The 15059-nt window shown below is 40.7% G+C and overlaps 2 protein-coding genes across 4 annotated transcripts in view; both read right to left on the reverse strand.

Annotated features, from left to right (window-relative positions):
- Positions 1 to 772: 772 nt before the first annotated feature.
- nadkb (NAD kinase b) lies at positions 773 to 8028 on the reverse strand. 2 transcript variants are annotated; one of them, XM_077724985.1, is made up of 13 exons: positions 7820 to 8028; positions 6877 to 7167; positions 6704 to 6787; positions 5151 to 5280; positions 4882 to 4990; positions 3921 to 4006; positions 3749 to 3851; positions 3468 to 3652; positions 2609 to 2708; positions 2387 to 2544; positions 2232 to 2314; positions 1495 to 1654; positions 773 to 1124 (listed from the first exon to the last, which is right to left on the reverse strand). In XM_077724985.1, the coding sequence occupies exons 2-12, from the start codon at positions 7164 to 7166 to the stop codon at positions 1504 to 1506; spliced, it is 1479 nt and encodes a 492-aa protein (XP_077581111.1). In that variant the 5' UTR covers position 7167; positions 7820 to 8028; the 3' UTR covers positions 773 to 1124; positions 1495 to 1503. The 2 variants fall into 2 exon arrangements, with proteins under 2 accessions (XP_077581111.1, XP_077581110.1); XM_077724984.1 differs by having other exon boundaries at positions 773 to 1654.
- A 671-nt stretch (positions 8029 to 8699) lies between these two features.
- Positions 8700 to 15059, reverse strand: part of skila (SKI-like proto-oncogene a) — a 31402-nt gene continuing 25042 nt past the window's right edge. For both annotated transcript variants that reach the window (XM_077724390.1, XM_077724391.1), the window contains exons 6-8: positions 13180 to 13514; positions 12156 to 12386; positions 8700 to 11372 (exon numbers count right to left, since the gene is read on the reverse strand). In XM_077724390.1, coding sequence (XP_077580516.1) covers positions 11121 to 11372; positions 12156 to 12386; positions 13180 to 13514 — 818 coding nt within the window. In that variant the 3' untranslated portion in view covers positions 8700 to 11120. The remainder of the gene's footprint in view (positions 11373 to 12155; positions 12387 to 13179; positions 13515 to 15059) is intronic.

Here is a 15059-nt window from a genome sequence, read left to right on the forward strand (position 1 = left end):
TGAGCTAACCTCTACGCCACGAGGCGGCCCAAGAGCATAGTGTCACTTAAAACTTAACTAGTGACTGACTCAAAAAGTCAGTTACTAGTTAAATTATAAGTGACATTATGCTCTTGAGCGGCCTTGTGGTGTAGAGGTTAGCTCACCTGACTTCGGTGCAGGGAGTTGTGGTTCGATTCCCACTGGTGACAGACTGAGTACAGATGTGTGCCCAGTCATACTGCCACCAGTGGGAATCGAACCACAACCTGCCCGCACCGAAGCTAGGTGAGCTAACCTCTACGCCACGAGGCCGCTCAAGTGTCCAAAGAGCATAATGTCACTAAATACTTGACTAGTGACTTCTTTAAAGTATAAGTCACTAGTTCAGTATTAAGTGACATTATGCTCTTAAGCCTCTTGGGCTGCCTCGTGGCGTAGAGGTTAGCTCACCGGACTTTGATGCGGGCAGCGGTGGTTCGATTCCCATTGGTGGCAGTATGACTGGGCACACATCTGTACTCAGTCTAACTGTCACCAGCGGGAATCAAACCTCAGCTGCCCGCATCAAAGTCCGGTGAGCTAACCTCTACACCGCGTGGCAGCTCAAGAGGTCCAAGAGCATAATGTCACTTAAAACTTAACTAGTAACTAATCTTTTGAACCAGTCACTAGTTAAGTTTTACATGACATTATACTCTTGGGACACTTGAGCTGCCTCGTGGCGTAGAGGTTAGCTCACCTGACTTCGGTGCAGACAGCTGTGGTTCGATTCCCGCTGGTGTCAGTCCAACTGGGCACATAGATGACCATCTGCAAACACAGTCGTACTGCCACCAGCGGGAATTGAACCACAGCTGCCCGCACTAAAGCTAGGTGAGGTAATCTCCACGCCACGAGACGACCCAAGAGGCCCAGGAACATAATGTCACTTAATACTTAACTGATGACTTCATTAAAATATGAGTCAATAGCTAAGTTTTACGTGACATTATGCTTGTAAGCCTCTTGGGCCAACTGGAGGCAATAGAGGTTGACTCACCTGACTTTGATGAGGGGAGGTGTGGCCTTTAATTTATTCCACTTTCTTTTGAACCTGTCGCGTCTGGCTTTCCACTTGCGCTTGTACAGTGTAGTATGATATTCTGAAACATAAAAAAAATGTCTTCATGGCACAGCAGGCGGAAAGTGTAGACGTACGTCAATGTTTTCTGGTGTTCTCGTTGTTCAGATTCCAATTCTCATGTGATATCGGAGTATAATTTAAATGTCTGGAAATATCTTATTACAATAAATATATCAAAGGCACTTTTTTGTCTTGGATTTTAAGTTTTTTTTAACGTGTTTTCACATTGCCAACAGTGGATGTGTGCTTTGTCGCCCTCTAGTGGTGTTGTAGTGCAAACTACAGGGGAGTTAAAAGTGAGGAAACAGTTTAGCTGGTGGTAAAATGTTTTAAAATATATAAATATGAGGACATTTTAGGGGTAGACACATATGACGGGGAATGTAAACCTCTGGGCTTCAGTTTTCGGCGTCGGAAGCATCGGCCAGGCGCGTCTGCCGCTTGCGGACGTTCCAGTGAAGACACTGGGCCAGGCTTTCGAACCAGTCGTACACCAAGTCGTGGCAGCAGATGGACGGCACGGGGAAGCAAGACGTGGTGATCTGGATGCTGCAAAAAAATAGATGTGGCAAAGACACAAAATGAGGAAAAATACACAGGCACATTTATGGATTCAGAATGATCAGTTTTGTTTTAAACGAGAAAATATCAATGGAATAAAGTACGTATTTGTAAAATCGCAATTTCAGAATGAACATGTTTTGAATTAATATTCTATTATAGCAAGTATTGCAAGGATAAATGAAATTAAATATTTTTAAGAGGACTAAAACTATCAATTTCATTTTTTTACCCTTTCTTGATTAAAAAATACTTTAAAAAAATAGTATCTTTTCTATTTTCCACTGCTAAAATATACCTATTATTTAAAAAATATATATATTTAAAAAAAGCTTGAAATAAAATTAAACTAAAGAGACAGGTTATTTTTAAATTCTAAAAATTAACATTATTCTGCTATAAAAGTCAAATTTCACATATAATTAAACTTAAATACGACCAAACAAAAGACATAAGGTCCAGAAACTCCAAAACATTCGAAAAGTAAGTATAAAAATACTCTCAATAGACTTAAACTAAAATAAACGTACCGCCCGGGCAGATAAAAAAAGGGGGCGGAGCCTACCAGTCGCCATGTCGGATCTCTTGTCTCTTCCTGCCGTCGAACGAGACCCAGGCCGGATTCCTGGCGTCGGGGGACAGGGCGATCTTGAAAAGAAGGAAAAAATAAATCAGCGTCGAATGGACAGACAGACAGACGAATGGTCGCATGTAACTTACCGTCAGCTCCACCCCGGCGGGCACCACGATAGGCCTGAAGGAGAGCGAATGCGGGCAGATGGGCGTCACCATGATAGCCGGCACATTGGGGTGGATCATGGAGGCCCCTGCTGCCGCCGCGTACGCCGTGCTACCCGTCGGCGTGGACACGATCACGCCTGGAGTGGGGGACGGGGGTGCTAGAGCCAGGGGCGCTCTAAGCTTGGCGTTTTTCTGACCCACCGTCGCCTTGCACTGACGTGATGAGACGTCCGTCCAGGTACAAGTCCACGTTGGACAGGTAAGATGAAGGTCCTCGGTCTACCACTACTTCGTTTAAGACCTGTGAACACAAAAAGTCAAGCTTATTATGAACATTTTAAATTCTACGTTTGATATAATAATAAAAACTAAAAATTCCTTTTGGCCTCGCTCAGATGGGAACAAATTGGACTAAATCGTCACCAATGGCGCACATTGGAGACGTCTGACAGTTGTACTGACGTCAGTCCCCCAAGAGGAGGTCGGGTCGAGGTTGTGAATCACCAATCAGAGAACGGGAAGGAGGAGGGGGAGGAGGAGGGGGGACTGGACTGCAGTAATGTGTGTATGTGTGTGTGAGTAGACTCCATTAAAGCTCCATTTGGCCTTGACGTGAGCCCGCTCGGTCTCCGCGGCAACCGGGCTCTACACCAGCATGCCGCACACCAGGGGAGAGGGGGGGGGGGGGGGCATGGCAAGTTGGGAAGGGAGGGGGCTGACGGACTGCGCCAATGTGTATAAGTTGGCAAAGCTAAAAAATATATAAATGTAAAAAAGACGGATGGGGACTTCTTGGTTTCCTTAAATACATGGAAGGGGGAAAATATAAGGTCAATGACCTCAAGTATGCCTCCAAACTAGTTTTGGTGGTGAAAAAGACGGGAAAAAAAAGAAAAAAGTGGTCATTTAGGCCAATACATTTTGGTAGGGGATAACGGGGTTAGTTGTCTCAAGGGTTGTTGTTATTTTCCGTCACTTGTGCTTAAGAATTCAAAAACCCTGATGAAAATGTATGGTCAGTCATGCCAGATGGCTTCAAAACGTAAAAGAAGACACTTACCTGGAGCTGCAAGGTGACTTTTCCCGCCTCGCTGTTGATGTAGCGGTGAGGAAGGACGCCGCCGTTGTGTTCCTGTCCGTGTTCTTCGTCCTGCCGCTGGCCGTCGTCGTCGCCGCCCGTCCTCTCCAACATCTCCTTCACCACCTTCACCTTCAGGCGACTTCGCAATGTGATGGCCGCGTTTCCTGAAACATGGGTTCATTCGCCGTCAAAATGGCAGCCAATGAGGAACCCTGACAAGCCCCAAAACTAGAGCTTGGCGATAAAAACGCTTGGCTCACCTTCAAAAACTTTGTCCACTTCGGTTTTGTACGACTCAAACTTGAAGGGCGTCAGGAAGCCCAGCGAGCCCAGGTGGAAGGCCATCACGGGGGGGACGCTGCCCTGGAGCCAGAGACGTTGGTGGTAAACCTCCCGCCAAACGTTAACGTAACGAGGGCGACTTTGACGTACCTGGAAAAGAGAAGAGGCGTAGAGCAGCGTGCCGTCCCCGCCCAGGCAGATGATCAGATCGATGCAGTTGGAAATGTCGTCGTAACCTGCGGTGGGTAGGTGGGTGGGCGGGGCCAAAAAAGCACAGAGTTGCTTTCAAGCCGTCAGATGATACCCAATTTGGTCTGGTACTCGGACGTTTGGTCCCCGGGCGTTTGACAACATGACAGAGACTGTTGAAATCAGCTCTCAAAATTATATTCATGAGTTTAATATCCAAGTACTGTTTAATATCTAAGTACTGATTAATATTTAAGTACTGTATAATATCTAAGTACTGTTTAATATCTAAGTACTGTTTAATATCTATGTAGTGTTTAATATCTAAGTACTGTTTAATATCTAAGTACTGTGTAATATCTAAGTACTGTGTAATATCTAAGTACTGTGTAATATCTAAGTACTGTGTAATATCTAAGTACTGTGTAATATCTAAGTACTGATTAAGTACTGTTAATATCGAAGTACTGTGTAATATCTAAGTACTGATTAAGTACTGTTAATATCGAAGTACTGTTTAATATCTAAGTACTGTTTAACATATAAGTACTGTTTAATATCGAAGTACTGTTTAATATCTAAGTACTGTTGAAACCAGCTCTCAAAATTATATTCACCCAGGCGACCAAACGTCTGGTCACAATTTGATCTAGGTCTACATTGTCTTTCACTGTGTCTGTGCTTGCTACTGCAACAAATGAAATTTCTCAAATAAAAGCTTCATCTTATCTAATAACAATTGACCAAAATCTACACTTAAAAATAGCAGATTTCATCTTAAATTAAGCTGACTCCCAAGCTAGTTTTGCTTTTTGGACTATGTGCTATTTAAACACACTCCACGCATGATTTGATAAGCATAAACTTTGCAAAACAAATACCAGAGCCGACTCCTGCCGTCCCTCCCATCGGCCATCCTCACCTTCTCTAAAAGTGCACAGCTGATTCCGAATGGAGCCAAAGTTCTCGTCCTTGGACAGCGTCCCGTCGTCGGCCACCCGCCGCTCCACGTACACCATCATCTGTTTCTCCTGAGTGACACGTGGACACATTAAGCAAAATGCCACGGGGCGACCAATCCATTAGAAACGGGGAGTTTCGCCCGACACGCTTCATTTGGCGTATCGGCTCACACTTGGAAGAGCGCACAGAGAACTCGTTTGTGGTACGTTTGAATGTGGGCGGGCTCACCTCCACTAAAAAGCGGCACAATTCCTTGAAAGGCTCGGCCAAAGTTTCGTCTCGGATCTTCCTGATGACCAGTACGTTGACGGGGGGTTTGTTCCAGGTCAGACGCTGGCTCGCCGGGTCTTGAATGTGCCTGAAACGTACGCATATATCGTTAGCTTCATCGCTACGTAGCATTTTTCATCCCTTTTTCTAATTTCTATGTTTTTTTTACCCGTTTTCTCGCTGTCGAATGGCGTCTCGGCTCACCGGCATGGTGTTAACCAAATGCTTCGAAAGTGACAATAAAGTATCTGTAATGGACGATCCCGCCCCCTTTCGAGTTACAACGACCAATCCTAGCCTTCCTGTTTTTTCCCCTTATCTCAAAAGAGTTACACAAACCATTCGATGTCAATGTCCACGCGCACACACGTGAGGACAAAAATATTAGCTTTGGGAAAGTCTTTTTTAGTTTACAGTGTACAGTAATCCCTCGAATATCGTGGTTAACACAGACATAATCCAAAAATGGCGAGGTAGGGTCACCCCTATTGTAACTACCTATTTTATTTCCTTCAGCATGGATTTTCACATTTTTATAAATTTAAAAAAAAAAAAAAAAAAAAAAATATATATATATATATATATATATATATATATATATAATTAATAGTGGGGAAAAGCACAAAGTAGTGAATTAGCGATAGGTGAAAATGTGCTAATTAAGGGATTACTTTACTGTGTGTTGACTGAAGCATTAATATGTGTGTTAAAAATAAGTTTTGGGCATTTTAAGCAGCAGTGGAGGTCAATAGTTGTCCATTTTTAAACTTTTAATGGAATTTGAGGGTTTTTCTATTTAAATTGGATGATGCAAGAAGGTTAGATGCACCGCATTTACTGGAGTATAAGTCGCACCCTTAAAATGCTCCTAAAATGGTTGAATTTTACAATTTTTCTTGTAAAAGACGTCCCGATTCACAATTTTCACCTGGATATCAATGGTTTAATAGGGAGTACTAATGTGTGTTACTTTTATGGGGAAATATTAAGAAAAAATCACTGCATGAGCTATCAGATTAAAAGAACTGGTTCAAAAACTCTAAATATTCAGTTTTTTAAATAGATCTAAAACAATTTTTAAGTGAGTATTTTTTCTTAGTTTTTTTCAATCCTTTGTTTTTCATTTCAAAAGGAAACAAAATATGTATTTCTTTATTGTTTAATATTAAGGTGGAAAACAGAAAATATCTATTTCAGTTCATTATAACTAATGGAGTATAATGTTTAAAATACATACACTAACATTTGAAGAATTTTTACCCGTTTAGAGCCAATCAAGTATGTCACGTCAGTTTTTTAGAGGACATTTTTGTGAATTTAAATATCGTTAAAAGCCAATTTAGCTCATTTTCAACACAGAATAATATTTTTGAGGAAAATACACAAAGAACTGATCAAGCCTGGAATTTACTATTACGTGTTACATAGGGCTAAGTAGCATCACTGACAAATAAAATGTAAATGAAGTCATTTGACCACTTTTTTGTAGTTTTTTTTAGGAGAACACTTACATGACTGAAGTCGGGTTGGGCAGAATGCAGGCTTTGGGTCCAAAGTGAGTAGCCGGATAGGGTCCATGAAGGAAATGAGCTCTTCTACAGAAGGAAAAAGAACAAGTCAAATCAAGCCTCTTGTTGTGCCAGCAGTGGCACCAGCGACCAGCTGGCATTTGGCCCGAGCAAACCTCTTAGGCGAACTTTCCGCTGCGTCGCTCACGGAGCCGCACGCCTCCGAGTGCTCGCGTTGGCCCGGCAACCTCGGCCGCGCCGTCTCCCGGAGCAGCTGTTCCTGACCATCCCCCCTCCGCCGGCGTTGTTGTTGTTGCCGTTGTTGTCGCCGCTGCCGGGCTTCGCGTCGTCTACCGGGCTCGTCCTGTTCGGAAAAACGGGGGGTCCCGGACGAGGGACGCCGGCAGGACGGACGTGGCGGTCCGCTCTCGGGCTCGGATGACGTGCCGCCCTCGGAATTATCCATCCTGCAGAAAAAAAACTAATTTTAGTCTAGTAAACATCATTATCTTTTACACAAAGGATCCTACTCGTTTCTCTGGGCCAAAACAATCATGCTAGCCTGACGCAAAATGGCCCTAATATATATGTGCGCTCCGTATTGTACCGTCCATTAATTATCTACTTAAACCAAATATTTGCGATTTTATATTGGGATAGTGTTTTGTGCCCTAAAAGGTTAACAAAGGCAAAATAATCCTTTCGCAAACCTAAAATTCGGAAATCGGGAAATGCGGTCCAAATAAGACGTCATCATCACGCGCCAGACAACGTGCTTCGTAATGTTATTTATGTAAAAAAAATACAATTTAAGGCTTTTTAAAAAAATATTTGTGGTTATAATTTAACATAACTTGCCTTACGATACAAATTGTGTTTATTAGGTTGCGATCAGACAAAATCATGCAGTACGTGTTATACGATGTACTAGCGATCTATAATTAAAATTTAAAAAATAGTTCATTGAAATGTCCAGTATTGCAAGATGATATTTTTACAATATGCGTGTGAAAGCTAGATGTATAAAGATACGTTTGTCGTGCATATGAACATAACCGTCGTGTTCTCGGTTGTTGATAGCTAACATAGCTAGCCAGCTAGCTATGCACAAGTACGCACCGTAGTTATGAAGTACAATGACGATGAAAGCTCATGTTGAACGAAACGATCGAAATCGTCGGGACTCGAAGCAACATTGGAAATCTGAAGATAATCCAACGTTTTCCATGAATAGTCGCCAAGACCGACACAAATAGGTCGGAGAACAACACCGAAAGTCACATTAGCTGCAGGACCGCTTGACCTAGCGTGACGTAACTTCCGGCGACGAGAGAAGATTTCCTGTCTGGTGAATTTCCTTGCGATTTCCTGTCTGGTGAATGCAACAGCGTCACCGTTAGCTCAATAGCGGGCAAAAGGAGAATTACACCTGGAGTGCGGATTGACGCATGAGTACTGATCTTTTTTTTTGAATATTTTAAAAACGGATTTTATTCTATTTTTAGTTAGTTGTTTTTCTTCTGAATACTTTGGTTTGTACTCAATCGGAATGAAGATAATTATTAATTAATATCGTTTTTATACATTTATATTTTACACCAATGCCAGTTCAACTAATTACTATTAATTCAACTATCCAATTTTGTAAAAAAAATAACTCACATTTAGCTCAATTCTTTTTGCTTTTTAACAATTGGCAACATTTTAAAAAATCTTGAAACTCCACGTTCTCCAAGTCTATTTTGGTCTTTGGTTGCCATGGCGCTTTCTATTTTTTTTAATCACAATGCATTCAGTTTCTTGGCAAGAAAAGTTTTGGACGCCATTTTTTTGTGAAGTTTCCGACAACCTGGCTGTACTTGAGGGGAAGGACAGAAAACCAATTTTGTGTCTGTAAAGCATCCAGTCGCTCAATCAAGACCACTTTTGTGAACATGCATTAAAAAAATGATCAAAAATGACCCTAACATGTAAAAAAAATGAACAAAAAACAACCATCAATGGCTTAACACTACAGAACTTTACTTGAATTAAATCCAAGTTCATTGTCTATACACAAGGTTCTATGTACAAGGTGTGAAAGGAAAATGAGGATAAAGAACGGGAAAATTAAAAAACAAAAAAAAATCCACTAAGATACAAGAAGTGAGTTATTATAAAGGGGCGGAAAAAAGCATTTACAGGTCAATATTATCAATATTAAACAATTTAACAGTTAGAGTGTCCTTTGCATTTAAAAAAACATCTTTTTATATATATATCTATATTTATATATATCACAACATGAGGTAGGAGATCAGTGTCTCAAGTCATGCAAAGAACAAAGAGTCTCATCACATGGTTATTGGCAATAGTTCATATTCATACACGGACACTGCAAATCATGACTCAGCATTTTTGTGGCAGCCATCATCACACATTTATATTTATGTCTTTTCTTCTTCTTTAAATCATCTTAAAAAAAGAAAAAAAAGTGAATAAGTGAAAAGACAATGTACCTATTTGTGGATGACAAAAAAAAGCATGCCACCGAGAGCTTGCCGATTGTCAGGAAATCACTTTTTTTTGTGTTTTGGCGACCAATCCGTTAAGGTTTCAAGTGGATTAGATGTCTAGGAGTGGGGTTTGTTTATTTACAGTATAGTATTTCCCGTGTTAGGGTCTTTTTGTGGGAAAAGTTGGGGTGTAGTGTTAAGTATATTTGTTGGTTAATGTTATTTGTAGTTTAAGGGTGGGGCGGGTTCCCTTTAAGAACTTAAATATAGTGTTTAAAAAGAACTGCACATATTCATTCACAATCGTTTTTGTGGACGTAAACGTGAGGGGCAGCGATACATGCAAAAAAAAAAAAACTTTTTTTTTTTAAATTCCAAAATATTATAAATTTTTTTTTGTCATTTTGTGATGATTATTTTTTTGGCCCAAAATACACAATGAATTTTCACCTGCAACTTTGCCTAATGTGTGTGTGATCTAGCTTGGCCCAAAATAGTAAAAAAAAAACATCCACAAAATTGCTAAAAAAAAAATGGACAAAAAAAAAGAAATACTATACATTTTTTTTAGTAATTTTGTGATTATTTTTTGGCCCAAAATACACACAATATCAATGTGATCTAGCTTGGCCCAAAATGGTAAAAACATCCACAAAATTGCTAAAAAAAAATGGACACAAATTATTTGGCACACAAAAAAAAAAACATTTTTTTAAAACTCCAAAATACCATAATTTTTTAAAGTAATTTTGTGATGATTATTTTTTGGCCCAAAAATAAACACAAAACCAATGTGATCTAGCCGGGCCCAAAAATAGTAAAAACATCCACAAAATTGCTAAAAAAAAATGGACACAAATGATTTTTTTTACATGGATTTCATATGGCCTTTGTGGGATTTTCTCCAAAAAAAAAGTGACTTAAAATGTGCTATTCTTCCACATCTGCTGCATATTTTTTTGTTGCAAAAAGCCGCTTTCCCCTCGATTCCTTTAACCTTCATCAGTTAATCCATAGGAGAAAAGTTAATATATTAATGGCTGCTATATATACACAAATTGAAAAGAAAAGAAAAAAATCTTTCCTTTAATATTACGTTAAATATTTCCTTTCAAGCCCCGCCCCCTCCCGACACTCCTTGGTGATGAAGCACAGTGGAATGTCATTATTTTTGCATTAGGAGCAGATGCATAAAAAAAGTTCACATTAGCCACCATAGATGTGCAATTGGCATTCTTGGATGCAAAAAATCCTCGCTGCCGGACTCCCTGGCCAACACAAATTGGACATTTAATGCCGGAAAAGTCGGCCAATGAATAAAAAGACCCCCCTTGACCCTTCTTTTTATCACTTTCTGCCCGACAACATGAATAAAAGTGGCCCTGCTCGCCCTTTTTGGAGGAATAAGATGAAATTGACCCATATCAAGCCGTAGGGGGCGGAGCCAGAAGAATGGGCGGAGTCCCGGCTGTGTTATGGTTGAAAGCTGCCTTCATTTTCCAAGCGGGAAAAATACAGAATATTACATTGGATTGGAATTGATTCCTTTTCTGGGGTTTAGGGGCGGGGCTATGGGGTCCAGGGGGCGGGGCTTTGTCGAGTACACTTTAACACAGCAGTGTATCTTTTGCAAGGAAGTGGGCGGGGACACAGTGTTGCAGGAAAGTGGGTTTAAGTATTGTTTTTTTTTTTTTTTTTGCTCCACTTTCGCCGTTTTTCCGGAAATCCAAGTGGCGTGCATGGGGGTGACGGAGCCGTCCTTTGAAAGGCTATAAATTAAGAAAAAAAAATCACATGCCGGAGAAACAAAAACAAATAAAAAGTCTTTAAATACTGCTTGTTGAGAGCAGAAGGTTCGAAATGAGAAGAGTACAAAAGTTGATCTTCTTCTTAGATGTTCGATTCCCACCTAAAAAGGTCTGGGGCTACTTGTCGGAGGCTGGGGAATGGGCGCTGGGGGGTCCGGCCGAAGGGGTGAGAGGGGGCGAGGGGCTGCCACCGGCGGGGACGGCCGATTGGGCCAATTGGGTTGATTGGGCAGACTGGGACATCTGTTGCTTGAGCTGGCCGATGGTGCGCTCCAGCACCTCGCGCGCCTCCCGTTCCTGCCTCAGCTCGTCTTGGAGTTCCTGACGGTCGGCCTCGGCGCTTTCTAACCGGAGGCGGAGCTCCGACAACTGGATGGGGGGAGGAAAAAGGGGCGGGACGTTTAGAAAAATCAGTGAAAAAAACTATGTATATATATATTTTTTTTTTAAAGAGCATATGGCAGAATACTAAATAGTACATTGGTAAGTGTTGAAAATACCATATGAGCACAAAATATGTATTAAAAATGTCCTACAATTGGTGTCTATTCATCAAGTGGTTACAATGAGCCAAATAAGAGTCTTTCTTTAATAAAATAGAAACAAATAAAGTCATCATTTTATAGGTATGAGATCACATTGTTTTTTTTTTGTTTAATTCATAATCAAATAAGATTAATGTCAAGTTGTTTGCATTTTTTGGTAAAAAATGTTTTTAAATTGTTTGCATTTTTTGGTAAAAATGTTTTGAAATCTTACATAAAGCAAGTCTTTTACAATGTAGGCATTTTTTCTTTTTGTAATCATGAGAAAAAAGTTTTTGTTTTTAAATATCTTATTTTTTAAATGTCACAATTTTATAAAAATGTTTAGTTTTTTTATAAAAATGTGTTTAGTTATAATCCTAAATAATCCATCTATCCTCCTCTCCCCAAACCAGGGTTGGCAAACACGTGGCTCACAAGCCGTGTGCGGCTCTTGGCCAAAATGAACGTGGCTCTTTGCTTCTTATAGTATTTTGTATATACTGTCTCTTTCCCTCATTACATGTTTCTTTTATTTTTATTCTCTTATTCTCAAATTCATCAAGGCCCATAAAACCAAATATTAAATTATATTTAAAAAATATATATTTGGCTGAAGTTCCCGTACCTGTGCGGCATATTGCGCCTCCTGCTGTGGCTGTGTGGACGCTTCGCACGTGCATGCCTGGCGCCGAAGCTGCTCCAGTCGGGCCTCCAGTTCAAGCTGTTCCTGGCGGGCCCGTCCCAGCTGGCGTGCCTGCTCGCTGTGGACCGCCTCCAGCTCGCTGCGTAGCTCCCGCTGCTCGGCGCTTAGCTCGCGGAGTCGTGCCGCCTCGCCGCCGCGGAGGGCCTCGAGCTCCTGCGGACCGATGCAAAAGTCAGGTTAGGCAAACTTTTGGGCCACATTGATAGCACAAGATATGATACAAATAAAAAAGTGCATCCGTTAACAGTACATATGAAACATAAACAGAAAAAAAGGATTAAAGTATTAACATACTCCTCACTCATCATTCAAGTCGAAAAGTATAAAGTACAAAGTCAAGTAAAAAGGAATGTATTAAGAAATATTAAAATGTAATCTAAAAAAGATAGAAGGGCTATAAAACACAAAAAAATAAATAAGTGGACAGAGCTACTGCCACTAGATTCCGTGTGATGGCGCCATCTTGGGGAAAAAAATAAAAATTAAATTAAACAAATAAAAAATAAAAATAAATAAATAAATTAAAACAATAATAATACAAATAAATAAATAAATAAATTAAAATAATACAATTAAATATATAAATTAAAAACATAATAACGAAATTAAATAAATAAATTAAATAAATAATAATGAAATTAAATAAATGCATTTAAAAAATAATAATAACATTAAATAAATACATTAAAAATAATAATAATAATAAATACATATTTTAAAAATCATCATAATAAAAATAAATAGATACATTAAAAAATCATAATAATAAAAATAAATAAATACAGTAAAAAAAATGGAAAACATTGGCGGGCCGAATTAAAAAGCCTAAGGGGCCCGATGTGGCCCGCGGGCCGCATTTTGCAGACCCATGTCTGGGTTAGGGTCAAATTTTAATTGGAAAACTTTGTAATGTATGTGACTTGAAGTTTTTGTGTGAGTTTCTCACCATTTCTAATTGTAGCTGCTTATGCAAAGTAGAGTTGAGTTTCTCCTGTTGTTTCCCGTACATTTGGATGATCTCCACCACGATCCGGTCTTTGTCGTCCTCCGCCGGCCCGCCCGCCGTCAGATTGACGGCGCGTCCCGCGTCGTCTTCCGCCGATTCGGTGACGGGCGGTGGTGGTGGCGGAGATGCGGGAGGAAGAGGAGGGGGAGGGCCGCGGACGGCTATCTTGGCGCTCGGGTTGCTGGTCTCCATGGAAACTGCCTGGGCTTTGCATTCGTGCTCGGCGCCGTGTTGGGATTTGGCCTCGTCAGCCAATGCCGGGGATGCGTGAAGATCTGACGAAGAGGAGAGGAGGAAGGATGAAGAGGACGGTTAGCAACAACAACAAAAAACTCATTCATGCGCATGGGATGCCTAATAATGATGGAATAATCGTAATAATAAAGCGTTGGTCAACTTATTTTGCTTTAATGTCAGTTTTTACTTTGGGATTTTTGTTTAAATTTGACCTAAAGCCAATTTTTACATTGGGATTTAAAAAAAAATTGACCTAAAATCAATTTTTACATTGGGATATTTTTTTTATTTTGACCTAAAGTCAATTTTTACATTTTTCATTAGGTCAAATTCCCCCAAAAATTGAATTCTAGTTGTTAGGTAAAATTCTAAAAAAATCTAAATGTAAAAAATTACTTTATCATGAAGTACTAAAAGTGCAAAATAATAATAATAATACAAAATTGGGACAAATTCATTCCTACAAAGTGGTTCGGGGGAAAAAGTGTTTAGTATGTCTGCTTCGCAGTTCTGCGTTCGAGGGTTCAATCCCAGACATTTCCAACCTTCCAGTGTAGAATTTTTTGGTTGTGTCAATTTTTATGTGCCATATTTTCCCTCCTTTTTAATCCCACACACATAAAATAAACAAACGGCGCGTCCCATCCACGTCTGAAAAGACGCGGGGAGTCCACCATTTTGGTGCAAAGTGGCCATTTTAGCATCGGCGGGACGGGAGGAGGGGAAAGTGACGGCAGTCTGCGTGGGCGGGAGAGACCAAGGGAAAAAAAAGAGAAGAAAAACAAAAAAGGACGCATGGATAAAAATGGTCGCCGATAGGCGGACTGGAACGCCAAAGCGCGTCCGTTTGTTAGCGCCATGTGCAACCCGAATGTGGGAAAGGAGGTCAGTGGCACCAATCGTGAAAAACCCCTCCCGCCCCCTCCCAGTCTTCAAGTGAAGGTCAGCACATGATTATGCGCGTGGCTGCGGGCGAGCACGTAGCACGTCACCCCCATAAGCGTGCTTGTCTCTCCAGCTCACGTCGCGGGAATGCTAACAACTCGCGGATGTGTGTGCCGCTTATTTACGTAGCCAGCTCCATTGGTGTATTATTGAAAGGTCAGCGGTAACTCATTGGCGCGTCGGCTTAACACAGATATGGGCAAACTACGGCCCGCGGGCCACATATGGCCCCGTTAGGCTTTTTAATCCGGCCCGCCGACGTTGTCCAAATATTTTTTTCCCCAAGATGGCGCCGTCACGCGGAAGCTAGTGGCAGTAGCTGTGTCCACTCTTATTTGTTTTTGGTGTTTTACAGCCCTTCTATCTTTTTTTAAATGACATTTTAATATTTCTTAATACCTTTTACCTGACTTTGTACTTTATACTTTCTACTTGAATGATGAGTGATGATTATGTTAATACTTTAGTCCTTTTTTTCTCCTTATGTTTCATATGTACTGTTAACGGATGCACTTTTTTATATGTTATCGTATCTTATGCTGACCCCGCCCATCTGTTTTAAAGTCAATGTGCCTGGAGTTAGCTGGGATAGGATCCGGCACCCTTCGCGAGCCTAAGCGGTTCGGAAAATGAAGGCA

The sequence above is a fragment of the Stigmatopora nigra genome, chromosome 9 (genome assembly GCF_051989575.1).
Source record: "Stigmatopora nigra isolate UIUO_SnigA chromosome 9, RoL_Snig_1.1, whole genome shotgun sequence".
Classification (NCBI taxonomy): domain Eukaryota; kingdom Metazoa; phylum Chordata; class Actinopteri; order Syngnathiformes; family Syngnathidae; genus Stigmatopora; species Stigmatopora nigra.

Excerpts from the sequence above, each read along its gene's own strand:
- nadkb (XM_077724985.1), bottom strand. The coding sequence starts at position 7,166 with ATGGATAATTCCGAGGGCGGCACGTCATCCGAGCCCGAGAGCGGACCG. Across the intron at positions 5,281-6,703 it reads CCCAACCCGACTTCAGTCAT|GCACATTCAAGACCCGGCGA; the intron begins GTAAGTGTTCTC and ends CGTACGTTTCAG. Across the intron at positions 2,545-2,608 it reads CACGTCAGTGCAAGGCGACG|GCGTGATCGTGTCCACGCCG; the intron begins GTGGGTCAGAAA and ends CCCCCACTCCAG.